Consider the following 26,998-nt stretch of genomic DNA (forward strand, 5'->3'; position numbering starts at 1 on the left):
TTGAAAAATACTTCCAGGTGCCAACTTCATGCCAATGCTCTATTTGCATAAAGAGAATCATTAACGACAGTAACAATGGGCATATTTTGTTCATATCTTTAAATTTTGATTTGGGTTGAGCTGGAATGGACCTTCAAAGATCATCTAGGTCCAACCCCCCCCGCCATGGGCAGGGACCTCTTTCACTAGATCAGGTTGCTCAGAGCTCCATCCAACCTGACCTCGAACGCTTCCAAAGATGGACCATCCACAACTTCTCTGGGCAACCTCTTCCAGTGTCTCACCAATTATTCCTTCTCGCCAGCCTGATGTGTTATGCAGAGCACAACAGTTAGGTTAGCTCGAGTCAAGTGAATTATCTCACCGATTATGAAGGTTATGTTAGTTACTATAAGCTCCAGGATATCAATATGGAAAATTAAACTCACTGTCTGCGAGTCTTGGGAAGAAACCCCACCATCTCCATGGCTAGTTGTAACCGCTCAAAGTCGTGCTTCAAGTCCTCCCCTTCCACGGAAAAGCAGTCCTGTTGGGTTCAAACAGAAAGATTAAGCATTGAAAGAGATTAAGATCAGAACAGGTCCAGATAGTCAAGTCACCACTTCATAAATATCATTTAGTGATCTCCATGCCTTTTATCAGCAACTAGAACATTTCCAATCTGGCACTGGGAAATGAGATATCCTGCAGGCCCCACTGGCATTATGGGAGGTAACTGTGGCCAATTACCTCCGACACCCAGCCCAGGGATAGGGGGACTCACAGCACCATTGCAGATACAGTAAGAACACGTATGCAACACAACAAAAGACGAGGATTAACTCCAGTGGCAAGGCAGAATTTTTCTTCTTAAATATTAGAAAGAGTACACACCATTAAAAGTTTTCTTATTTTTTTTAATATTCTTTTTTAAAGTTTTATTTTTATTTTTTAAATCAAGCTGTTTAGGAGAATCTGCTTCTAGAAGGACTTTATGGAAAAGCTAACCAGAGTGCAAATTTCAATACAATAATTATTTATTGTATACACAAACATTTTTATCTGTACTGATTTTTTAATCTATTGTGGCGAGATGGTCTTCCACAGGACACTATATCACCACAACTGCCTTGGTTTGAGTAGGCTGGACCTCAGGGAGGACTACGTTGGTATACCTATTCCAAAACAACATTTTGGGCTATTTTTTCCTGCAGATGCATCCTTATTTCCCAGGCTTAACCTCCAACACAAGAGGCAAGTAGCACCATTCTAACAGTACAGTGAGAGTTCGTCAATGTGGGACAACTAGCACAAAAAAGGATGTGAATTAACGAGATGAAATATGTCACATGTTTAAAGGCAGTTTATTCCACATTAAGTCCTGGTCCATTAGAAGCTTCTATAACTAAAGAGGAAGAATTCAGTTGTAAAATAGAATTCACGTTACTCCACGTAAAATATCAGTGAATTAAGTCCTGCACTGGAGAGGGAAAGCTTTAAGCCTATTTTTCACTAACTTTATTCTAACTACCAAGAAGTTTTCTAAAAATGCAAGCACTGAGGGAATTTGAAATCCACTATATTTTATATTTCTTGGAGGCTAATGTGTCTGAACAGTTTAGGTTTTCAGATAATTCCCAACCTGATAGCAGTCATTGATACTTTCAGGGAAATCCCATGATACTGTGGACCCAACTAATGTTGTCCTGCACCAATATGTAGGGAAGATAGCTAAATTAATGCTCCTTAAATGAGTATATAAAGTCCTAATGCCAAGTTCCTTTTGCCTTGGCTCACCTTGGGCCACCCTATAGATTATGAATTATTCTCTCTCCCTTCATAGCCTATATTTAATACTTTTCCCCATTGCTGCCTATAAAAATTCCCAGTCTCTGAATCAAAATTAGTTTATTGTGCATCACGTAACAGTATTATCTTAAACCTCAGAATATTTACTAACACTTCAATAGAGACATTCTACAAGTTAATCCAGGTATGTTAATTAAAAATTATAGCTGCAATGACAATTATTTAAGCAGCTGTATCCACATAATTTCTTTTGGTCATTTGTCTGGAAATCATATTTTCCACATGAGCAAGTGCGCACAAACATTTGCACAAATAATTCTGAAAGTCTGTACTAAACAGGGTTACACGAATGCTACAGTGAACACCATTAAACAGGTACCAGTAGTATGATTAAACAGGTACCAGCAGTATGATGACTCTTACTTGAAAAGAGACTCATACTCGCTTATAGAGTACATCAAATAAATCAAAAATATAGAATGAAGTTATTTTATAGTATCAGATTTGTGTCTTACAGCACATAGCCGCATTTAAAGCCTCACAACTGTATCGGTGATAGTTCTCCATCCCACCCCGTAGCATCATTACAGCAATAGCTGCTGATTATAGGGGGAAATTCTTATTTAACATAAGACACTACTCACGCACAACTGCCCTACCCCCTTGACTAAAAGCTAGAAAAGTTCAATGGGACAAGAAAATTGAAACTTCTTTATCAATGCTCCTCAGGGACAACAACTTAATAGCACACAGACAAAGTGAATTTAGAGGTGTTGAACAGTAAGACCATTTAAAACCATGCGCAGCATCAATGAGCATAAGGTTATCACCTTAACAAGAAAATAACACGTCTGCACGTTCTTCGGAAATACTCATTAGAAAAGTGACACTTTCACCTTTTATTAATAGGCGATTGAAAATTACCCTTTAAGAGATGTAAAAGGTGTTTGTCCGTATATATTATCCAAAGGAACGCAACAAAGACATCTATGCTACGTATCAATAAGATCAAGAAAGCATCAGCAATGCAATTATTTACACCATAAAATATCAGGAAAAGAAGTTGTCCCTCCTAAACTCAAACCTTGGCCAATTGGCTTCCTCGGCCACTACACATACAATGAGGAGAACCTGGAGAAGTTTTCACACCCACTACGGCGAGACCTGGAGCCTGCAGGACAATAATATAACCCACAAATTCTGCAAATAAATCTTTTTCAAAACTTTTTTAAAAAAGATACCAAGTGTTGCTTTTAGTGGCACTCCACATTCCAGGACACAATTTCATTTTGTGGCATCATTCATCCAAAATTAAGTCACGAGTCAACAGCGCAATACCATAGACAGCTCAGAAGTAGCACAGTCTACGCCAAAGGCAATTTAATTACTGATTTACATAATGATTGCCAAACTCATTAATCCACACAGAAAGGCCTTTTGCAAATTATCGACTTAAAGCGGATGCTCTCTGTAGTGTTTTAGCTCTGTACTGTTTCCTAATGGATGATAATTATATAAAAAAAGGAGTTTCCTCGATATCAGGGCAGACAAGCATTACAAAGCCCATGCCCACAGACCAAACTCGTCATTAATATTCTGCCGGGGCAATTATTTTCCCAGCAAAAGTGAGTTCCCTGCTTACTATCGTCACATTGAAGCAATCCATGGATTTCCATGGAAAGTTTAACGAAGGTATAATAGACGAGGTTTCTTTATAAACTGGACGTCTGCAGCGGGTTGAGTCCGTGGTTATGGGGAGAGATCCAGGGTGTCTTTAAGAGTTAGTCATCAGGTGAAGCAAGGATGTGATTTACCACGAACATCACAGAAAACGATCCTGAGCGAAATAAAATACCAGATAAAAAGCCAAATTGTAACAGCACGTGGTTTTGCTGTAACATGGTAAGTCCCAAGCTCCTGAGCTGGCAGGGCCAACTTATTGGTCCCTCCCAGGACAAGGTAGCAAATCTGGGGTTTGCTTTAATTTTAATTCCTCCGGTAAATTGTCCTAACCCACTCCTTACGCAATCAAGATCTTTGCAACATAGTACAGTGTACTAAGATCTATAGAAAAGCATCTGCTCTTCACTCCTTGCTCTTTTAGGACCTCTAAGGATACTCATGTATTAAGGACACTGATGTATTAAAGATGTCAATACAATATTCAGCATTTTTAAACCTTGAAGGGTTAGACTCCCCTTCCCCCCTCCTCTCCTAAGGATTTTGCAGCTGAAATCTCGCTGTTAAGATGATTATTTAGCCTGAGTGAAACCCAACTGCTTTACAGATTACCTCTTACTCTTCCAGATGCATCAGCTAGAATTCGGCAACCATTAAGGACATGACAAAATTAGCAGGAACAACATGCAGCTGATGTGAAACATGCTTCCCCGTGCAAGACAAAACCAACAGAGACCATCACGGGACACACACAGACACCCAAAACAGGATGCCAACTGGAGCCACCGCCTCCGACTCGGTTTCACAGGAGAAACTGGGGAAGGGGTAGAAGCTTCACCGTTCCCTTTTTTGGGTCAATCCATTTGGAAAGGATGATCAAGTCAGCAGAACTATTTTAGGAGAAGGAATTGGTTTTGCATTCCAAATAATATCAGGATTTGATTTTCTTGCAGATGTTTTGCGGGGGATGGTTTTGTTGTTTGGTTTTTTTTCCCCCCCTGGAAGCTGGAGAGCAGATACGCTGCTACAATCGGCACGAACCGATGCATCTCCTAGAGCTTCGAGAGGCTGATTTGCTGTTTTATTGGAAAGGAATTTCAATTTTCACATTGCTGCCGTATCACAACTTCCATAAATCATCATATGTTACATGAAGAAGGAAAAAAAAACACCCTTCGTTTGTTAAAACCTGATGACCACATCCAACTGTTGAAGAAGCTTTCCAGATGGAAGGAACCAAAAAAGGGCAAGGGAAAATACATCTGTATCATCATGAGCCAAGACACAAGCAACACCATTGCAGGGCAGAGGAAGGGAGAGGGTAATTAATAGGTTAAACTTAATTTGACTTTGTTTTCTGCTCAGGTCTTGGTGCACCTAACAAATTCAAGTGAGCAGCAGCCCTGCACCAGCAACACAGAAGACACGGGTACTTGTACTGACCGGCTCAGAGTCATAGCAATAATCATCCCAGCTCTGTCTGAGGGGTTTCTTTGTCATCTGAAAGCAAGGCAGACCGGGTTAAGCAGTGTTCAGACCAAAAATAACTCCCACTACCTGCTCTTTAACCAGGGCAGCGACGTCGACTTTCCAAGTAAAAGAAATGTTGTTATTCTGCACAGTCATTCCTTATTTTCATGGGTTTTTAAGGTAAGATTTATAATGCTTTTGCATTCATGGTGCTCCGATTCCTCCTCACGGCGTTTTCAAGACTCATGTAATAAGCTTAATGGATTTTAAGATCCTCTCTTTTCCTCCACGGTTGGAGAAACCTTTGGTTTACCTACAGCTGAAGAGCTATCGATGGAAAAATCACACTGAAGAGCAGATTTTTAGTTTCTACTCTCAACCTCTGCTCTAGACACATATAAGTGCTGCAAAAGTGCGATTCTTCTGCCGATTAGAAAGCAACACTTGAAAGCTTTTTAGCTATTTGTGTCTTTTTCCAATCAGACAGAGACAAAGTCAAGAGAAGTCAAAGTACGTGTCAGTGACCAGTCCCAAGAGGGAGAGACACACGGCACCAGAGCTCCTGATGAACTTAAAATAAGGATCTAATCCTGCAAATCACTAATTTCAAAATGGATAAACGTGAATAACCAGCACGGAGAATATTCAGCAAGTCAGTGTGCAATGGTAGGTACGCCTGCCACTGGTATGAGACAGGGAGAAGTCATCCAAACCCAGGCGATAGTTTAAGCAAATTTTCTTTTAAAAAAGATTAAATTCAATTTTTTCAAACCTGCTCCCTGCATTCACAGATCAACAAAATAACAGCATATTTTGGTGAAATATCTGAACAGATTATTTCTCATCTGCAATGTAAAATGCCCGTTTGTTTTGCATAACACAACGTGAGCTGAGGAACCTGGGAGAATGAAAATAGCACTTGACTCAAGGACTGAATCAGTCCTTGGCTTAAGGGGTCTGGTTCAGTATTTTATAGCTTTTCAATTTTAAGATTACTTTTTAGTTAAACACTTAGGCTCATTTCTGAGCTCATTCTTTTTCCTTTTAAAAAGGCATGGATTTCTCTAGGGCACTTTTAAGAAGCTACTATAAATGCTCAAGGGTAATTTTATAAGTTTCCCCTTTTATGTTTTCAAAGTTTCTTTTCCCATTCTTCCACTACCTCTTTTTCCTTTTTCCTCCTTATTTTCCTTTTTCCCCTTTGCCTATAGGTCACGGGGAAAGCTGGTACTGCACTGCCAGAAAGTTTTAATGTGAAATGATGCCCCAAACACATCTAAAGGAGCCATTTTCCCATAGATGTCAGTGTTAAATGGTCTCTCTAACACTAATCCCAATTATTAAAAATATATTAAAAAAAAAATTATAATAAAAACCCTAAAAATTCAGACTGTCACTATTGTCCATACACTGTGTGCAGGCAAGTCTAGAGTCTGCTTCCACTGGACCTGCCTCAGCATCCTCCTCCAGCCTACCTGCCCAACATCCTAATTTAGATAAAAATAAACATTTCACCCTAAATTATCGCATTCCTACTAGTTCTACACACTACATAGCATTGGGCTTATAATTTTACTTTAAATATCAACACCCTTAAAACTGCTATAAAAAAAAAAGAAGGACTGTAATTAAAAGCAATGTTTTCAACTAACATAAAACTACCGGATTGCCCAACAAAACCCATGAATCTGACAAAACATTCAATCCAAACGATCTTGGCACTTTCCCGCTGCAAAACGGCAGCGCAGATGGTCGCAAAGATCACACCACGTTCTCCAACTCACGCCTGAAGCGCAAAGACAGCGAGCAAAAAGCCTTCAGCTCTTAATATGTTACTCACTTGCGCGAATTTCCTGATCCTGCTAAGGGTGGGTGGGAGTCGTTAATATTACAATAGATTTTGGCTTTGATAGCCTGCTTTAAAAAGATCTTTAAAAAGCACTGGGTAATCGAGACGTATTCTGGAGTTAAATTGTATTTCTAGAAAGACTAAAGGCTATTTGGCTTGCACTGCGCGTACAAGTTTCTCTCCAGCTTGAGGGTTAAATGACTCTTTATTGCTAATCATGTTGCAGCTCCAAGAAAATTGCAATTGATTAGAATCAATGTCTAACCTAACTGCTCTTCCACACATTCCTACAGCAGTAGGCAACTGCATCTTAAACACCTGAAGTAAATCAGATTTTCCAAAGTATGAGTTAATTTGGCCATCAGTAATACCTCACTCATTTTTAATTCACCCATTTCCAACGGTTGCTGGTGGTTTTTTTTTTTTAAATTAAGCTTATTATATTGTTAAATTCAAAGGATCATGCTAACAGCCAGCCACGAAGCTAAAGAATTAGAACTACCTCATGCAAGATGTTATATCCTGAAGAGCTACTAGTATCACACATTTTCCCCTTTTCTCCTACTCAGCAGACAGATGTTAATGAGTAAATAACATTCACACAGATAACAGGGAAATTATTACTGTTTCTCCCTTCGACAATTAAACCTGCAATATATTTAACATATCCCAGGCAGGGGACAAAAAATGGAGAACGCTGATTTTTTTTTTTTTTTTAATTATTTTTTTTCCCCATACTATCACATGTTCAGATTGCCAATGCAGAATTATTTCCAGTGATGGAATGCTGCCTATAGAGCATTAATACAACACATCTTTACTACTCCACACATTTTCTTTATTAGCATTAAATATCAGCAACAGAAAAGGCAAGACCATGTATGGTATTCCTGCATAGTATTTATTCCCACCTGGTTGAGGTAATGATATTCCTCAGGCTGCTTCAGATGAAACGCCGATCTCTCCTCCTCGCTCGCTCCTGCCAGCAGGTAATAAAATACATGGTAGTTCCTGGTGACAAATGAGGGGAAAAAAAAAAAAAAAAGATGTTAGACTTCAAAACAAGCAGCAGCATTAAGCAGAGAAGCACATGTAAACCTCATAACCTGATTTTCCAGCTTCCAAACTCAGAGCTGAATACTGTTTAGAAATGACCCGTACCCACTTTGCAGTGATGTAAAAGATTAAATTAAGTAATGGAGAATGAAATCCCTCTTTTCCATCCAAGGACATTCACTGCCCCAGAATATACTTAAAGAATTCCTAGCCGACATCGTCACATTTTCCTCCAGAAACGTGCAAAGCCTACATATTTATTAGAATCAAAACAACATCTTTCCTTGCAATGCAGAAATCATTATTATTTTTAATACTTTATTACCATTACAAAGGTAATGACTTTGCAGTTGCAGTTCTGTGAGGCAGAACAGAAAATTCTTCAATTTTTATGGCTACTCAAATGCTCAAAGTACTTGAATATTGCTAATACTAAAACCACCCCAAGTGACACTCATCTGTTCTGCTTCAAGACAACTTTAACACGGATTAATGCTAAGAGCGCAGCAGTATTTCTAAAATTAAACCTTTGTTTTTATGTTGGATGTTTTCCAAGAGGAACCAAGTTTAATCATCTCGCAACACCCAAGAGTACATTTGTTGAGGCTGTATGAGCTATTTAACTTTGGGATCAGCCCATGCGCATTCGGGAAACCTTCTCGCCCGACGTCTGTCTCAAAAGGGAAACACAGACAGAAGTGCTGAGAGTTGAAAGATAACACGCAGCAAATTTCTTTAAAATCAGAGTAATAGTTACTGAGAGAGGAGTATGTCGCAAATAATATCTTGCAATTAGGAAAGAACAATTTGCTTAAATTCGTGTCTATATAATTTTAGCTTTTTCTAGTGGCCCTTCTGATGGCTTCAGTGTGTTAAGAACTGTAAAACAGAACTAAAAGACCATCTTACCCCCCCTCCCCAAATTAGATACTAAATAGCTGACAAGTCACACAAGAAAACAAATGGTACGTAATAATCCATACGACATGAATCAAAAAAACAATGGAAAATGTAAGTCAAGTAGTGTCAATAAAATAATGGAGTTTATTTTCCCTGGGTAGTACATTCCTCCCTAAACGGCAAAATATAAACCGCGTCATTTCTCTTTGAAGCCCAGCGTTAGGAGCATGAAAATCCTGTTTCCCCCGTGCCCGCTCCAACAGGGGTTTAAGCTATCTGTGCCGCACTATGGGCACACGTAGAAATCAAACCCAACCCTGTGAGCAAAATACAGGCACCTACCGTTCATTGTGCTCCTGATAAACCAGTCTTGATTTCTCCAGGAGGTACTTTTCAACATAAGCTCTGGAAGGAAAAAATAAAAGCGTTATTCATTGACCCAATATTCAACTGAAATGAACACAGCTTTACTGGGACTTTTCAGTCTTAGTACGCACAAAAAAAAGTTTCAGCCTTGTTTCACTTAGTTATATAAATTTCTTCCTAGGCAGAACAAGCCCAATATTATGTTTGGCTTTTGAGGTTTTTTTGGTTTGATACACAGCCAACACTAACTTGGATATGAAAAACACGATCTCAGATGCGTTCGCCTATGGGCAGGGAGCGCAGGGGGAAATTTTGACAGCAACGAAGAATCTCAGATACTTATTTAATCCAAAGCCAGCACTATAAAATTGCTTGCAGACCAAGATTTGTGCACACAAGAAATATATCTGGGTGCAAAAGTTTGCAAGATCAGATTCAGCTGCAGAATCGGTCTCCAAATCACCATTCCCTCTTCCAGAGGAGCCACTTCTCAACAAAAACTTGGGTTATTAACTTATGGCTACACTCAAAAAATAAGCAATTGCAAAAGCTCCTTAATGGAGTTTACATTTTATCCTAAGAGCCTCCATAATAAACATGTTTAATTTACATATTAAATGCTTCTTTTCAAGCTTGTAGAGCAAAAACAAGCTTCGACAGGTTTTTTCTTCCAAACAATACTAACCAGTAATGATAGGGATTTAGAAACCAGAGTTATAATTGGCAATTTTGATGATGTAGCTGTGCTTTGCCAGCTACAGACACCCAGTGACGTGGCACCGACATTAGCAGCCATGTATGAATCGGGAAACGCAATGAACCTTGGGCAAGGAGGTGCCTCTACGCTCGCTTCTCTGGGAAGCTGGGGAAGACACCTATTTATTACTTGCATCTCAGTAACTGCCCCCTCCTTTCACTAAAAAATAAAATAAAATAAATCATTTGGATGTGCTGCAGAGGTTTTGTGACAACGATTACAGCAGCTTTTAAGAGACGCTACTGGAAAGGGCATATCCAACACCCAGTGGGATGATCTTGCTGGATAGGAGGACTAAAGAAAGATAAACAGCAAAGCAGTGGTATTCCGCTGTATGATGTGCACCAAAAAGGTTTGTTCTTGTTTATTCCCTGTGAGGAAGCAGAGAATAATCTATGGATGTTCCTCGCTGTCAGATTTATTTTTTTTATCATCCCTTTTCTAACCTGAAACCAATTTTTTCTTCCCAAGCCACACCGCAAATTCACTGCAGGCTCAGTGAACAGATGAGTGAAAAGGTGTGTGAAAAAGAGTGCCCCAAGACCCCACTCCTGGGGAGCTGCCGTACAACAACCTGCATCACGTCCAGGCCCTTGACACTTCATCCCTTCCCCGGTCATTTCTGCTCTTATTATAGACACCCCACTCCACCCCCCCAAAATAAAATAAAAATCACTCTCATGCAATAATTTAGGTAAGAAAGTTATTCTAGAGGTCATCTGGTCTAAACCACTTTTTAAATCAAGGCAAATTTTTTAACATTTATTTTTATTTTTTTAATTTTTTTTTTGTAGATGCAACTACAATGCTGTTTTGGTAAAATACTCCTTGCTTAGTGCAAAGGTCCTAATGAAAATATGTCCCAAGAAGAATATACGTTCCTTCTTGTAATGGGATAGTGATAAGAAAAACCAACTTAATTACAAAAAAAGTAGATGTCTCCAAATGTTTTCTAGTTATTTACTGTTGTTAATGATGTCAAATCTATCTTTAAGAGCAAAGAAAAGGAGTTCTAAGACTATGATTTCATGCGAAATACTCATTTAAGCATGCTACGGAGCCTGTACTTAGCATCCTCGGTAACATCATCTGAAATCTGAGACTGAATTTCATATACAAATACCAACATGCAAAACACCCAAGCACAGCATGTCTGAAAGCGCCAACTCATGGTATTTGAGATACAGCCTCATGCCATCGCACAGATTTACCATCATACCAGCACACTGTCGTTTTTAATTAAAATGTCTCCTAGCTGGCTCTCCTGCAATTTTATGGAGCGTGTCAGATGTTGAAGCTTTTGATCATCTTACGAGGACTGAACAGGTTGCAAAAACCTTCCTCCAGAACTCGCTTATCATCGACCAGGACATAATAAATTCATAAAGCCTTATGGGAACGCACTTAACTGTAGCCATTGCCCATGTTCCATCAATTTTAAAAAGACGTCTTCAAAGACTTCATTTCATGGGGCGGGGTTGGCTGCTACTAAATCTCTTGGCTATTACATCTCTTCAGTTTAAATTCGCTTCAAGTTCTGAGTCATTATATTCACAGGGTTTGTAAGCAAATATCCAACTGCTATTTTCAGTCTCCGAACAGAGCAAAATTCTGATTCGGGGCTACAAATTACAGTTACATTAACAAAGCAAATGATACGCAGAATAAAGGGCAATAGCTGAGTCGGGCAGTGCTTCAAATCTATGCTAAGTTATTAAAAAAATAAAAATACTTGTGATCTTTGTAAGACTATGGAAAGGAAAAAATGTGGTCTTGTATGTCAGGAACAACTCCCAGGTTTGTTTGGTTTTTTTTTTTTTTAAACAATTTCTTAATTTTCATTGGGACAGCACCGCAAACTTGTAGCAGAGTACAGTCAAATCTCACCATGCAACCAAAAACCAAGTGCTTTTTTTTTTTTTTTAAAGAAGAGAGAATGTTCCTCTTATTTTATGAACTAGAGTATATGAATACAATATTACTTGCACCTATCTGCCAAGTATAAGTAGAAGCCACTTCCACAGAGCTGACATCGCACGCCAAGAGAATACGTTGTTCAGGCATTTGTTGGATTCTTGTTATCCTGTATTTCAGTAGGTATTTAAAACTTAAAAAGTGAGGCTTATCCTTTTAAGAGAACTGTTCACCAGAATTAAAGAAGATTTAAAAAAAAAGAGAAAAAGAACATCAGATTTGACATAGGATGAAAAAAACAGCAGGACGGTACACAGAGTACCCAAGCTCATTTGAAAAATTAATGGAAGCTATTTGTGGGATACTGTTCTGCAGGAAAATAAGAAAGAAAAAAAACCTTAAAAGCAATTCTCTAAAATAACAAAAAAATCCCAGCAAGAGATCTCTTAGCTAGCTGCAGAAATTATCCAACCCCTGGAATGCCACTTCTTCTCTTCGTTTTTCCAACTGAGTTAATTAACCGGGACAAGAAGTGGAGTTAACGAAGTCCTGCTCATTTAGAGCTAGCTTGAGTCACTTTGTGATGACTTGATGCCTGTGTAAATTGTCTAAAGCCAAAGAGAAATCCAGGCGCAGGTAAGCCCACCCAGAAGGTTTGATCCCCAGGCTTCACACCATGCAGCACTTCTGCCGCAGCCCTCCCCAGGAGCAGGAAGGTTTGAGTCACAGCTGTATGTCCCACCAGCCCTGGGGAGCAGAACAGATGCTGAAATAAACTGCGAAGAACCACGACGGAGACAAGAATCTCCTTGCAACGGCCGGCACGGAAAAAAGCATCCTTAACTGGTCAAGGGTTGGGTTAGAGAGAGACTTCAGGGTAGAGACAGAAGCATATGGGGAATTAGACAGCCATCAAGGAGAGTCTGGCTCCATCGCCTCCGTCACACCCATCAGGCAGCTGGAGATTAAATCCCCCCTGGCCACAAAAATGAACCTTCTTGTTCGTGTACCCCCTACAACAGCCCACGTAGGTTCCTTGCGCAGGTAAGAGTACGTACAGCTTCTCCAACCGGATTCCCACTTACCCTCGCACAGTGCCCGTCTCCTGATAATTCACTTGAATAAATTTGCCGAAGCGACTCGAGTTGTTGTTATGCGCCGTTTTTGCATTTCCAAAAGCCTGTGAAGAGAGAGAGATGCCATCATTACGTTCGAAAAGCCACTGCCTTACCTTATTTAGATGCACGTCACTAACAACTGAACTTTGGGGATTTTGTTATCATTGTATAATTAATAAAAAGCATATGGTGAAAGCTTGTTGAATGTTCTACAAAATAATATGACAAGCTTCTGGGGACCGTATTCATTTTCAATTTGGTATTCATGAAGGGCAGATAAACACTGTTTAAAAATAAAGTGTTAGCTGTACAAGAGAGATTTAATATTTGAAGTTATTATAGTCTATATTAAGGCTGTGCTTTATTCATTTAAATAAATATAAAAGTACACTGCTCCAACAAGACTCTAAATTTTAATGAGCTAGAGGAAGCTGCTTTTTAATTATATATGGAATTAGGAGAAAAAAATGCTTTGAAGGCTACTCAGATATTAGACAATGCCATATATAGCACTGGCATAACCCAGAGTATTTTCAGCATTTCAGACACTGTCATTTTGATTCGCTGCCGTTGTTTTTTCAAAAATCAAGATGCTTTTAAGTCTTTATTATGCAAAGCTTTTATTAAAAGCCTGCCTTACCGAGGCACCTAATACAGAGTGTCATTTATTGCCATTTAGAAGAAATCTCTAAACAGAAGAGCTATTGGAAACCTCTACGAACTGCAGCTCAGCTTCACCGAAAACTGGTATTTTCAATTGTGCCTAAATCACTTCAATAATAATCCGGCCCACAGTGACAGACTCTGTCAAGCTGCCAGGTCCAATGAATGTTTTACTTATTAAACCAGTTTTGATAATCATTCACCTTTTCTTCTAAGCCAAACTTATTTAAGGTAATTATACGCAAGATAATTTCTAAGTGTTGTTTGTGTATGGACATGGAATTACAATTACAAATACATTTTTTGCTGAGGCTTAATATCAGAGCTCAGCTCGGAGCTCCCAATAGATTTATTCCCTAACTCAGCTATTTATTAGAAAAGATTAAAAGGGCTTTACATCTATAATCTGAAGCTTTTCAAATGACCTTTTCAGATTTAACTTTGCAACTAAAAGCAAAAAATAAAGGCCAAATTAAATGAAACCTTGGCGAAAAGGCATTCACGCCTTCAGTATCTGCATGATGCGCGCCCTCATGTCTACTTTTGTCTTCCCAGGCAGATTTATTTAGCAATCTGGTTAGATTTAATGATTTAGGAACCAAAGGAGGGTTGCTAACAGAATAACGACATGATTTTTCCCCCCGTATTTGAATACAGGGATTTGTTTAAACTCAAGCTGTTGCATATGGATTCGCTTTAGTTGACTAAAACAAGTTCTGGGATAGCCGAAACCTGCCAAGCAAGCAGATTATACTTGAGAGATGATTTCAGACACACAGCTAAGGAACACCCCCCAACAAAGTTGCTCACACTTGTTTTCTGCTTATTCCCCGCCAAAATTCTCCCCACGTTCAGCGTCCCTCCTCTATCCCACCCTCAGGAGGGCGTCAAAGTTGCCCACACCTCCAGGTGACCATTGAAGCCCCCCAAACTCTCCCAGTGATGAAAATCCAGGCATCTTCTCCCCAAAATAGCCATTTTGGCATGAAAAGACCAGCTGCTATTTAATATTTCCAAAGGATTGACCCATCCTGCTCCAGGTATTTCAGGAGCAGAGATACAACAAGAAGCTTAAAAGCAGAGTACATTGATATTCAACACAAGCTAGTGCATTGCCATATACTTAGATATTTGTTTTAAATGATACTAATTACGTTATGAATAATTCCCTGCAATAGGATCAACTGCAATCTAATACATCACGTGAAGGCAAGAAGATAAATTTTCTATACACCTAATTAGTGCTGTTCACTTGAGAAGAAACGAGCCAGCAGCAACATGAACTCAAACAGACTAAATGGACAGCAGACCTATTTTAATCACCTCTTCATATAATTTAATAAAGAATTTAAGCAAAAAACAATATTAAAAGGATTTTCTGGTGCAATTCCCTGTGCTTATACCTTAAGTAATAGTTCATGGAGAGAAATAAGGTCTATTTATCGGGATTTCTTTGGGAAGAGCCTCACCCAGAAATAATTTTTTTTTATTCTTTAACAAGGAACATTTAGAGTCAGGAGAAAACATTTCAAATATAGGAATGAGGGGCTGCGAGAGTCCTCTTTTTTTGATGAGCTTTTTTCGGGATTAACATGCCAGACCACGTTATATTTTATAACCCAAACGCCTCCAGAAATCATAACCCATAATATCCCTCTTTCATGCATTTTTCTTTATTGCTGATGCAAATGAGAAAGCTCTTTGGACCACGTCTTGTTAAAACTTCAGGCTGACTCTACAGCAAAGGCACGCTGGTGAAGGGCCAACAAGTAGCTAAAGAAACGCATGTTGTTTAACTTGAGACAACTTCATACATTTTTGTTTGGTTTACACACCGTGTTTCTTTAAAAGAACTATTGGGCTACCAAAAAAAAGTGCTATTAATTCAATTTATGCATGTCCAATCTATATATACTTGAACAGGACATCACGTCCTTCTGCAGCCAGGGCGTAACAGAATAGCTCAGCCTCGGAAAACACAAAATGAGTTATAACTACTTCCCTAAAACAAATTATCATCTGTTCGCATTATTTCCCTTTACTAACTCATTGATTCGAAGCTATCGAGCAGCTCAACGGACAAAACTCTGTAATAGCATTCCTAAAATTCTTGGGGAGACCAAAGCTTTTACTGGCCAGGGCTCAACATTTCGAAGGAAACAAAATTCAATACGTTCCTCTGTAGGAGCCGAGCATCCCCCTGGACCCGGCGTTGGTGATTCAACAGAGAAACGAGCAGCTCCATTCCTCCTGCCTCCTACCACCCTCCTGCACAAAGAGATGCTTATCGTGGAACAGCAGGGAAAAAAATAATAATTAACAGTTTCGTGGCCAAATACTTCACACTCCTCCTCGCCTGATCCCAGAGGCTCGTGGTCTCTTCATTTTGGACTAAATATTAATGCAATCTGGATTAATTACAAATTACAGCCTGAATAAGGGTTATTTTAATGTCTTTCCTGAAATAAGGTTATTTTCCAAACCCCTGCAGCTAGGAAAGCACCGCAGTGACTTGTCCTCATGTGGCAACGGCAGTAAGATGCTGTTATACAGATAATCCTAATTGAATGCCATTCCCCTATAGAATAACAGCAATATTCTAGAGAATAACAGCCATATTCGCCTATAGAATAACAGCTTCTGCAGGGAAAGCACTACCCGAAGTATGTGACTTCGCTGGTGTATTTAAAGTGCCCACCCCAGCCCTTCTGAAATGAGCATCTAGCACTTACTGTTAGCAAGAAAAAAAATCAATAAAAAATTTTATTCTTTATATACAGAAAGAAAAACATATTAATAGATAAGAGCTTTTAAATGGTTGGTCATCTACTTGAAATGTAAATTTCTTTTTTCTAGAAAGCTGTACCATGAGTATGTGAGAAGAAAAGCAATCCAACCATTTAAATCTCAGTACAGGCTATTCCATCATGGAATAGTTATATTAATAGTTATATTCCATCGTGGGGCACTGAAGGAACTGGGAGCAAGATTTAGTCATGCTCATTTATGCTAGGGACAAGAAATAGGTTAATATCAGACGAGAGACTGCTGGAACATTTGTATTCCCTGGTTTAACCGTGAATTTTGGAATTCATGAATCAAATGTATTCATAAAGTATGAATGACTTGTAACTGTATAAGCAAGGTGGAAACTCAAAGCATCCGCCAGCAATACAGCAGCCAGGGAAATAAAATGCTCGTCTGAACTTATGCAGCTAAACAGAATATTTGTGAATTAAAAATCTTTGCATCTATAGGTGCTGGTAAAGGACACGAAGGCTACAGAGTCCATACGATGCCCAAAGAGCCCAAGCCCTAATGCACGGGGACTGCCCGCTTCACCTATAGCTTCTGCTAGGGAAGCCCAGCGTATGCTTCCACAAAGAGTGATGGCTTTAAACATCACCTATAATTTATTTCCAGATTTGAAAGTGATTTTCCTCAATATTCTATACAATATGCTTGAAAAAAAAAAAGTTCACAAATATCTTTATTCCAAAAGAAAAAAGGACACAGGAAAAAAAATAGCATACTGAAATTTTGTTACTTAATGTCTTTTTTTATGTGACCAAGACATTCGCTGCCTTTTTAAAGTTATTCTCTGTAGTTACGAATTCCGTTCTGCATCTTGAAACATAAACAGTCAGATGATAAAGATAATTTTTACTTGCTTTCATTCAACCAGCAACCAAGCTCCCAGCACTCTTTTTGTCCTGTTACATTGCTTTTTAATAGAAATATATTGAATTATGACCAGAACATAAAATGCATCTAGACTACTTAAACTAGAGCCTTACTAAATCCCTTCTCGTTATTGTTTCTGCTCTGGGAAATACTTCTTTTAAATCTGCAGCTCACCGCCCAATAAAACCTATCAACCTGAATTGCACTGCTAAAACGATACCGCTTTGACCTATCTCCCCCAACTTTCGGTTTCCATAAGGAGCCCTAAAAGCCACCTCTGTGCAACAGAGACCACGGCACCTAAATAAGCACTTAAATAAGGACCAAAGCCAAAAAGAACGAGCTACACTTTGAATTCTTGCAAAGTAAAATAGCATCTATGTGAATCCTTCAAGATGTTGTTCTGCATGGCCAGGCAATAATACTGAATATGTAGTTTACAGCAATTAAATACGAGTTCAAGCGCTGACACCTGGTTCTTTAATTCTCTTGGCTGTGGCTAGGCGTTCCATGCTGCCTAATGAAACCATCGATGCTTTCATAGTAAAAAGCACAAACCACGAAGTATTTATAGTGTTTGTGCTGCAAATGCTTGAGCAGAGCTCTCACCTGCAACCCTGAACTGCAAAACATTGACCTTTAAAATCTTTTAAAGATTTCTCTTTCGTTATTCTTTTCTTCACCGGGCCACTGAAGCACGCTGCAGAGCCAAAACCCAATTTTCCATTTCAAACCACAAAGGTGACAAAGCAGCTTAAGTACAAGGTCTAATGAGAACACATAAATATATTATAAATACTTCCTCCCCCCCCATTACAAACCGATGGGTTTTTCCAACTTTTTAGAAAAAAGTTCTCCTGGCTGTTGACACCAGCCAACGACTTTGAATGGCAAATAAGGGTTTGAAAAGACCACATAACACAACATACCTATCTAAAATCTCCCAGTCTCTTGTACATAAAGATTTATATACAACTTAAACCGATTCACAACACATTTCAAGGTATTGCCTCTCAATGCAATCCCCCAATGGCACCTCCTGGTTGGCAATACCTACAGCATTATGAAGGCTGTGTGAAATAAAACAACTCAGTATTTTTAAAAGAAAGTATTTGCAAAGTTCCAGCTGCTGCTGTACAAGAAGGAAAAAAAAAAAAAAGCCAAAAAACGAATATCAGATCTATGTTTTTCTTCCTTGCAATACAAGTCTGAAGACATGAAAAGTGCTCCAACCTCCGCAAGCCCTGCGGCAGCCGGCTGTTCAAAGGCGCTGGGGTTTGATTCATGGTGGGAACCCAACTCCCCATCACGGCAAGGAAGAGCAACTGCTCTAGGACAAGACCCTGAGCCCACTTGGTCTGCTTTGAGCACGGATGGACCGGATGTCCTTTGGAGGCCCCTGCCTACCTCAATTATTCTTCAGTTTTCAAGTATCCAGCCATCTTCCTCGTTATTCTGGTGCGGAGAGAGCAGGGACAGGACAGACACGTCCCAACACATTGGCTAGAACAAAATCCAATCCCATACTAGTCTTTGATAGTGAAGCACAGCGGAACATCTCTTTGGTGGCGTTTGCTTTCCGTAGTGTCTCCTACCAGCATGATTTTTTGTTTACAAGCTTCTCAAAACCATGTTGTTTTCTGTTTCTTCCCCTGCAATCAGTAACACAATTTTTTAAGCTGGCACAGCAACCAAAAGATGCAACCTTGTCCTCTCCTGGCTTTTCATTCTCCATCAAAGAGCCTTTCAAATACATAACCTGCAAATACTGCAGATGGATAAAGTCTAAAGGATAGTGATACCTGGGAAGTGCTGATGAGACCCTTCCTCTCCCTCCTGTCCGTATGGAGAACAGGTCCATACGGACAGGCTTGCAAAGACTGCCTGAAGGTCCAAAACCATATTTAAGAGGTCTCCTCACTCCAAACAAAAGTACTGTTTGTTGCATTCATGAAGGCTAAATCACTCTTCATCCTGCTGTCAATGGCGGCACACCATTCACGACGCAGAATTAAACTCAGTGGTATTCTTTCGATATAAAGTCCATCAAATACATCACATCATAATTACAATTACTGAATGGCAACCGAGCGAGTTTTACCATATTAACAGACATACCTCCTTGTAATTTAACTTATGTAGGAAATACTACTCTCGTGATACAGGCTATGAAAGAACATTTTAATTTTTTTTTTTTTTTTTTGTTACAGACAGTTTGTGCCAACTAAAAATGCCCTATCATTGTAGAACATTTGCACTGAATCACAGCAAAACTGAAAATATTGGACAGCAATCCCCCAGCCTCTGCTGAATCAAGTTGCCATCCTGGGTCGGAGCAATTAACCGACGAATCTTTGGCAGCAATTAGGCTTAAAATAAAAGGTCAGTTAAGACAGCTTGTCTTCGCGCACTGAGAGTTCACACTGCCTAATTCAAATATGGGAGAAAATGACTTTTAATGGGAGAGTGCCTATTTGGAGAAGGTTTTGGGGTCAATTTAACCGAATAAAAGAAGTGCCTGTGTATGTAATGGAAAAATCAGAGCACCATTAGATACACTTATAGGATAAGATACCCTAGATAAAGTACTATAAAAGTCATTACAACACACACTTGTTTGGGAGATTTAAAGCTCTGCTGATGCAGATGCTCTATCAGCTATGTAAGAAACAGGATTTAGCATCTGCATTCCTGGTAAATGCTTCAACCTTGGCAGAATATTCCTCCTTTTCCCATAATTAAGCACAGGATCAGCCCATTTCAGCTTCTTCCTTTTAAGCAACATTCTGAAAAAAAAAAAAGGAATTACCCACGTAACCACGATTCAACAAAATAAAACCCCAAAACCAAACCAAAGCCTCCTACTTAAGTCCCCTTCCCGAACGGGGACAGTTTTCCTATGCAAGTGCCGTAACGGTAAAAAAAACCCGGCTAAGCTGGCAGACAGTCATTGGCAAGCATCGGTACGGATGGATCCTGGAGAGAGAGGCTGCCAAATCCATAAAGCCTGGCTCACATCTCTGGTCTTCTGCTCATACATTTATTTCTTCATGCGTAGGGTGGACGGCCCTGGGAAGAGCAGCCAAACGCACATGTTTTCCAGCAAGCTCGCCCACATCAGCCAACAAATGTTTTGGTGGAAATAAAAAAAAAATAATAAATTCTTCAGCCTGGATTCAGCTTCGGGTTTACAGAAGTATCCCAAAATGAAGTGGGGTACCTTGGTATTTTTATGGTGGTCTCTCCAACCCAGGAGATGCTTACAACTCCCAGTGTTTGTATTCTGCAGCCAAAGAACAAACTTTACTACATCAGATGCAGAGAGCAAGCGTCTGACAGGTCCCAGGACCGAGCAAAATCTCCTTAATTGACGCTTCAAATGATTTTTTCATACCAATAGAGATATAAAATAATCACGGAGCAATAAAATGACCAGTTGAAAACAAGTCATGGTTTAAGGAGGAGACTTTACACTCCTCCAGTAGGAGGAGGACATACAAGGACATACAAGGACCATAAATTTTTTCTACAGCAGAAACAAAACAGCACTAATAGAATATTGACAGATAAAAGCCCCTTAATATATATTTAAAGGAAACCTATCAAGTAGATTCTCTATTACAACATCAAGTCATACCACCATTTCCCCACCTTGCATAATCTAGCTCTGTAAAAACAGGTTAGGTACAGCGATGCATCACAAACACCTGATGCCGCAATTAAAACTTCTCAGTAATTGCTAGAAACAACCCCACAGCACATCAGGACCACAGCTGGTTTCCTTTACTTTAAAAAGTCTTATTGCAAAAAATACAGCAGCTCATGTCCCTTGAGCCAAGGAGAAGACAACACACACAGCACCAGGATTGCCCTTTTTATCAAGGTTGAGGCTTTTGAGTCTCCAAATCTGTTGACCACTCATGTCTCACCTGCTGAGAAGCCACCACTGAAGAAAATATGACTTCTCCATTTCCAAAACCAGACAAGCATCCACGTGTTTCAGTTCTCTGCAGAAGATGGGGTCAAATTGCTGCCTCCGAAGCAACTCCCATAGCTTTTTAGTGCATCGAGCGTTATAGACAGGTCTAGAAAGGCAGTCCTCACCATGGCTTCACATACTTCCAAAAGCAACATGGTTCAGGTCATTTTGGCCAGAAGCGTGTTATTTTGGAAGCGCGGATGTTTCAAATGGTACAACACACAATAACCCAAACCAAGCACTATTTTTGAAGACGTAATTTCATTATGCAAAAACATCCATGCAGGAGACTACATTAGGATAACGCTGTAGGACAGTATGTTTCGCCATACGCAAGCTCTTATCTCCGTTGCCACTTTTTGACGGCTCTAGTAGCACTCAGAAGTGCTCGCTGAAGCTGTGACTCACTTATTCTAAGAGCTGGTGATGACAGGTTGGTGTCGCCAACGGCTCACCCGAGCCCAGGCTGCAGTTCTTTCTGCAATACTGCTTGCTTTGGGTGGTGGAGCTGTGGACCTTCAGCCCGAGGGCAGGTCTGGAAACAAGCCACCAAAGTTTGGGGAGGTCTTCTTGAAGAGGAGCATCTCCAACGCAACAACAACCTCAGCCAGAGCCAAGAGCCGCTGCATAGCATTGACACAAAACATCACTCATCAGCAAGAGTGTCGTCCCTTGGAGAGGCATCTCCACCAGCTTCCGACCCCTCCTCACCAACCATCAGCCTTAAAATTAGGGAGAATCATCTGCTCTGGTGTACAACCCTCAGGGCACCCTCCAGCCCCTGGAGGAGGCCTCTCCAAGTCCCTTCAAAATCCTATTTCCCCCCCCCCCTTTTTTTTTTTTTTTTAATATAATGGTTCTATATGGGGCCATAAATGTTTAGAAACAAAGTTTCAACTTCCCACTGCATATTTGGAAAACCCAAAAAATGCTAAAAAAATTGAAGCATTCCCTGCTCTGCGCCAGACAAGTTTTCCTGCAGTTTGTCACCAAAATCAATGCCACAAACCAAAAAGCAGGAGAAAGTGTCCCTACCGTAACGCCTCCCATCTGGAACCTCTTAGCAGAGGCAGGGAGCTCTCATGTATATTTTACACACATATTTTTTCCTGCTTTTCCCAAGAGAAATATGTGTAATGAAGAAAAACAAAAACACGTTAGCAGCAACAAAAACATACCACTGTAATACGAGACCCAGCTTGGCTTCTGACTGTGTTATCCTTCCTCTTAGACCTCAGCTACTTTCTGCTAGTTACAGACAAAAAATAATACACACCCTCCTCTCCAAAAAAAAAAAAAAAAAATACTACTATCAGAGCTCTGCCATTAAATCAACACGATAAAAACCACACTCGTTTTGTGCCATGTAAAATATCGCACGAGTAAGGGCAAGGTTAAACATGAAGATACACGTCTCCAGCCCTTCCCTGCTTTTCTGCAGGATTATATAAATAATCTGCAACTCTTGATGCAATTCCAAAATTTCAAGCGCTATTAAGCTGCGGTATCAAATTTCCGTGCATCATACGCAGTTAAGATTACTCGCTTACACCACAGCAGCTCTGCTGGGCTGATGTTTTCCAGCGCTTGCGACCCTTCAGTAGCCATGGGCAGCTTCAGATATTTGATCGATCCATAAAAAATATCTTTTCCCCTTTTTAACACAGTTCAAACGGTGAAATCGGAGCTTAAAAATGCTTATTACTAAGTACTGGGGATGGATCACAACACCTGCAGGAGCCAGATCAATGGGCAGCACTGAAAAAAAATAATTATCTCATTGGACCGATAAGTAGCATTGAAAAAAATAATTATCTTATCAGTGACCAGAATATTTGACAACTGCCAAGAAAAACAACAGCTGGCACTGATTATTTTTAGGGAGCAAAAGAGAAGTCTCAAAAATCGATGTATTCCTATCAGGCACTTGTCTTCAGAGAGGATGCAACTGCTTAAATGTGTAATTTCAACCGTTAGGTAAAGCTAAATAGGACAATTTAAGAGGTACCACTCGTCACCTTTCCAAAGGTATTAAATGTGGGTATTTCTGAGGTCGCGATGGAGAGGTTTTCTATAAACTGAAAAAGGTTACTAAGCCGGAGGTAAATACGACACCGTACCATCCGCTCTCCACAGAGAAAGGAACAGCTGTGAAGCGAGCGCAAAGCAGCCGATGCCCCATGGCACGAGACGGGCACGGCATTGTAATTCAGTTTGTCACGCAAGAGGTCTCCAAGTAGAGGAAGAGCTTTCACTTCAAAGCCCACCCTGCCAAAATCATCTGTTTAGCTTTGCACAGTATTCTTCAATACTGCCAAGGCTGGTATTTCTGAGAATAATCTTTGGGTTGGTGTTTTTTGTTTAAATTCCAACAAAAAAGAAAACCTTGAATTAATAAAACTAAGAGAAACACGGTGAGATTTTGTACGCCAACCTTCCACACAGCAGAAAACACTGTGCAAAACCAACACAGATATATTTCTGCTGTCCATGTTTTACTAGCCCGGCTTTCCAAAACACCAAGTGGTTGGGACGGTGTGTTGGGAGTGTGTTCCCCCTGCTTCTTGGAAAGGGCAGGCATTAACCCCAGCCCACCTTTGGTGCGTGAGCACGGATGTGCTGGCCGGCGTGCCAAGGATGCAGGGACCTTGTTGCTCCTCCCCACGTGAAGTTAAGTGGCGGCTCTTCATCACCCACCTTAGCCAAGCAAGAGACATCACGAAGTGGGGACTCACATATCTTCACTCTATTTAATTTTTTCATGTCTGTATTAAGAAACGTAGCCAGAGGCCGTGTCTTCCATTAACGGGCAGGGTTTTTAATAACACTTCAAGTATTAGTTTTTATGGTAGCTGCATACATCCGGTATTGCTGCAAGACTTAAAGTACTCAGACATGGGGGAGCAAAAAGCCTGCGCAAATCACACACTTTGTGTTGGAGATTTGACCCAAAACGGAGCAAACCAGAGGAAGGAATGCACTCCCAATTTTTAGAGCAGCATCCAAGAGCCATTGACCCTCTTTTGGGGATCTCCCTCCATCAGTTGTGATATGTGTTCCAAATTCCACAGCAAACAAAGCCGTGGTCCTCCCAGATGTGAGCTCATTTTACCGCATGAATGAGCCGATCCCCAGAGCTCCACGCAGCAGAGAGGAGGGAAGAGGATGCTGTGTCGCTGATGATGCCTAAAAAGTGCCAATTAAGTCTCCAAAGGCATTCAATAGCATTTAACTTCACAAGCTCTTTAGTCTTTTTACGTAAAGTTTTGGGGAACACCAATTTTTTTAAACCTTTTTGCTTTTTAGAAGAATATAGCAAACACAACAATAAGGTGTATGTGCAGTACCACATTGAAATTATAAGACACTCAGAAAAAAACGGGGTGTGATGGATGGACAGATGGTGCCCCGCTCAGAATAAATGAGCAATGTGCCTCTGTCTGCTGCACAGGGAGTCACGCACAAACAAGCCACGCTACGACACTCTGTACAGCTGGTAGCAGGAAAAACACAGAAGATGCACTCACAAAATTCACAGGAGCAAACAGTAATGCTAGACTTTGTTGCTCACAAAATTCACAGGGGCATTGCTTGCTGGAGCAAACAGTAATGCTAGACTTTGTTTTCCAATTCATTTCATGCAAATAAGCAATGCCTGTTCCAAAGACGGCTTCGTTAGAGTACCCGCTCGTGGAATTCTCTCTCTCTCCTGTTTTCCTGAACTGGTGGTTTCCATTAGACAGGTACTGTACACCTAATTTTTATTTTTTAACATCTTTTCTGTTTAACTATCACCATGCAGCCTGACAAACCCTCTCCGTTGGCGTCCCACTCCGCACATATTCACCCGACATTCTCCCTCTCCATCACCGTGTGACTAAACGAATGGTGTACAACTCCCCTTGTAGAAACCTGCAAGCTCTGCAACAGTAATGTCCAGAGCAGCATTTCTTCTTTCAAGCTTGGAAGAATCACTATAGGGTGTTTAAGCCTTTTGGTAATTCTTCTGTAACTGAACGTATAGTAAATAAATGAAATTCACAGCCTGATGCCAGCATTGTAGTAGCTGTGATGGGATAAAGACAGAGGCAAGACAAATTTTGTAGACAGGTGTAATGATATCTTTAACCAGACTAACTGGAATAGCTGGAAAGCCCAACAAGCTTTCAAGTACACAAGTCTTCTGCCAGGCTGAGACAAACTGCAAAGCTCAAGTACAAATTCAGAGTATCTTTTCTGAATTTAGCAAGACATTCATCAGTTGAACCCAATGGAAGAAAAGCATCTTTAACCAGAAGGCCGCAGGGATGCAAAAAGCAAAAGACAAAACCAAGCACTCCCTGTGCCAAGTAGCAATATATAATTTATAACCTACATAAAAACACATTTTTATCTATTATTTGGAAGCAGGTGGTGACCCAACATGCAGCAACACATCAGAATATAAAGCGGGCCATTACTAATTACACTTGGTTTGTAAAAACAAACCAAGAACCACCACGTGCAAGGAAGGGAGCTGACGGCACTCCTGCACTTGCTCCCGGAGCGGGGAAGGACCGCCGGAGCATCCCTCCCCGCAGAACCGAGGAGATGAGTGATGCCCAAAGGCACAACCCCAGCTCTCCAGCTACCGCCCATAGCACCCTCACATGGTAGAGCTTCCAGAGGGTGAATGTGACTTCACGATGTCAGATCCAAGATAGAATTTTTGTGCTCTCAGTAAAGAACACAAGACAAAAAGCATAACAAAACACACAGTTTTAACATCTTGGAGCTCCCTCCTGTAGTTCTAGGCAGAACTACAGAGATGATGGTTTATATGATTTTAATCAAACTTGGTAGAGTGTGTGTATGTGGAGGTATCGGTCTTAGCAGGGAAAAAAAGACTGAAGGGTATCTTGGATCCAGATCTCACTTTCTTCATCACATATTATCCACTTCCAAAACCTTTACTCCATACACAGACCTACAAAGTTACCGCCGACATAGAGATATGTGTTTATTCTCAGTATATACTACCTAACCCTGACGAGAACACCAAGGAGATGACAACTCAAGTGGTCACAGCAGAGTCATTGTATAGTCAAAAAGTCTCAGAGTGCACTGCTTGGAGCGGGTTGGAAAGATTTTACAGGAGTAGAGTTGAAGGATATCTCCCTTAAATAGTATGGAATACATTATCCTGAAAGCAGGGTTAAAGCAGCCCAGCCACTCTGTTTCCAAGTGGGATGATGCGAATTTTTAATTTTTTTTTTTTTTGAGCTGCTTATTGTTCTGTTTCCTTTTTGCATTAAAAGATGCATGCAGGATGCAGCAGAAATTGCTGGAACGCACCTATTTATCCTGAACAGGAAAGATGGGGATGCTGCTTCTGCTCGCTCACTCAAAGCAGCTTTATTCACCCTCACTCAAATCAGCAAGTAAAATACTACATTAAAAAAAATCCCAAGCAAAAATACCATTAGTGGTAGCTAAGGAGGGTTTTGTTTGCATCTTTAAAGAGAGAGTATTAAATGTGATCCCTTATGGACTTTAATCAGCAAGTAAAATACTACATTAAAAAATTAAACTCATGTGAAAACAGCATTTCTTCTCTAAATAGCTCTGCCTGCAGTTCAGGAGGAAGGATGGAAAAGGAAGCTAAAAAAACTGTCAAAAAGGAAAAATACAGAAAGAAACCTTTCTTTCTCTTGCTGAGCCTCATCCTCTTGTTTATAACTCCCAAAGAGAACAGCAGCACTTTTTTCCTACCTCGTGCTGGCCGTATTTCAGCA

General features: G+C 40.2%; 1 protein-coding gene across 1 annotated transcript in view; it reads right to left on the minus strand.

The window, feature by feature from the left end:
• Positions 1-26,998, minus strand: part of MYO9A (myosin IXA) — a gene marked incomplete at its 3' end in the record, with an annotated part of 151,229 nt that overhangs the window by 106,952 nt on the left and 17,279 nt on the right. The window contains exons 2-6 of the mRNA XM_009895571.1: positions 12,866-12,960; positions 9,086-9,148; positions 7,699-7,798; positions 4,912-4,968; positions 429-526 (exon numbers count right to left, since the gene is read on the minus strand). Coding sequence (XP_009893873.1) covers positions 429-526; positions 4,912-4,968; positions 7,699-7,798; positions 9,086-9,148; positions 12,866-12,960 — 413 coding nt within the window. The remainder of the gene's footprint in view (positions 1-428; positions 527-4,911; positions 4,969-7,698; positions 7,799-9,085; positions 9,149-12,865; positions 12,961-26,998) is intronic.

This window comes from Charadrius vociferus, unplaced genomic scaffold (genome assembly GCF_000708025.1).
Source record: "Charadrius vociferus isolate BGI_N301 unplaced genomic scaffold, ASM70802v2 scaffold132, whole genome shotgun sequence".
In the NCBI taxonomy this organism is placed as follows: domain Eukaryota; kingdom Metazoa; phylum Chordata; class Aves; order Charadriiformes; family Charadriidae; genus Charadrius; species Charadrius vociferus.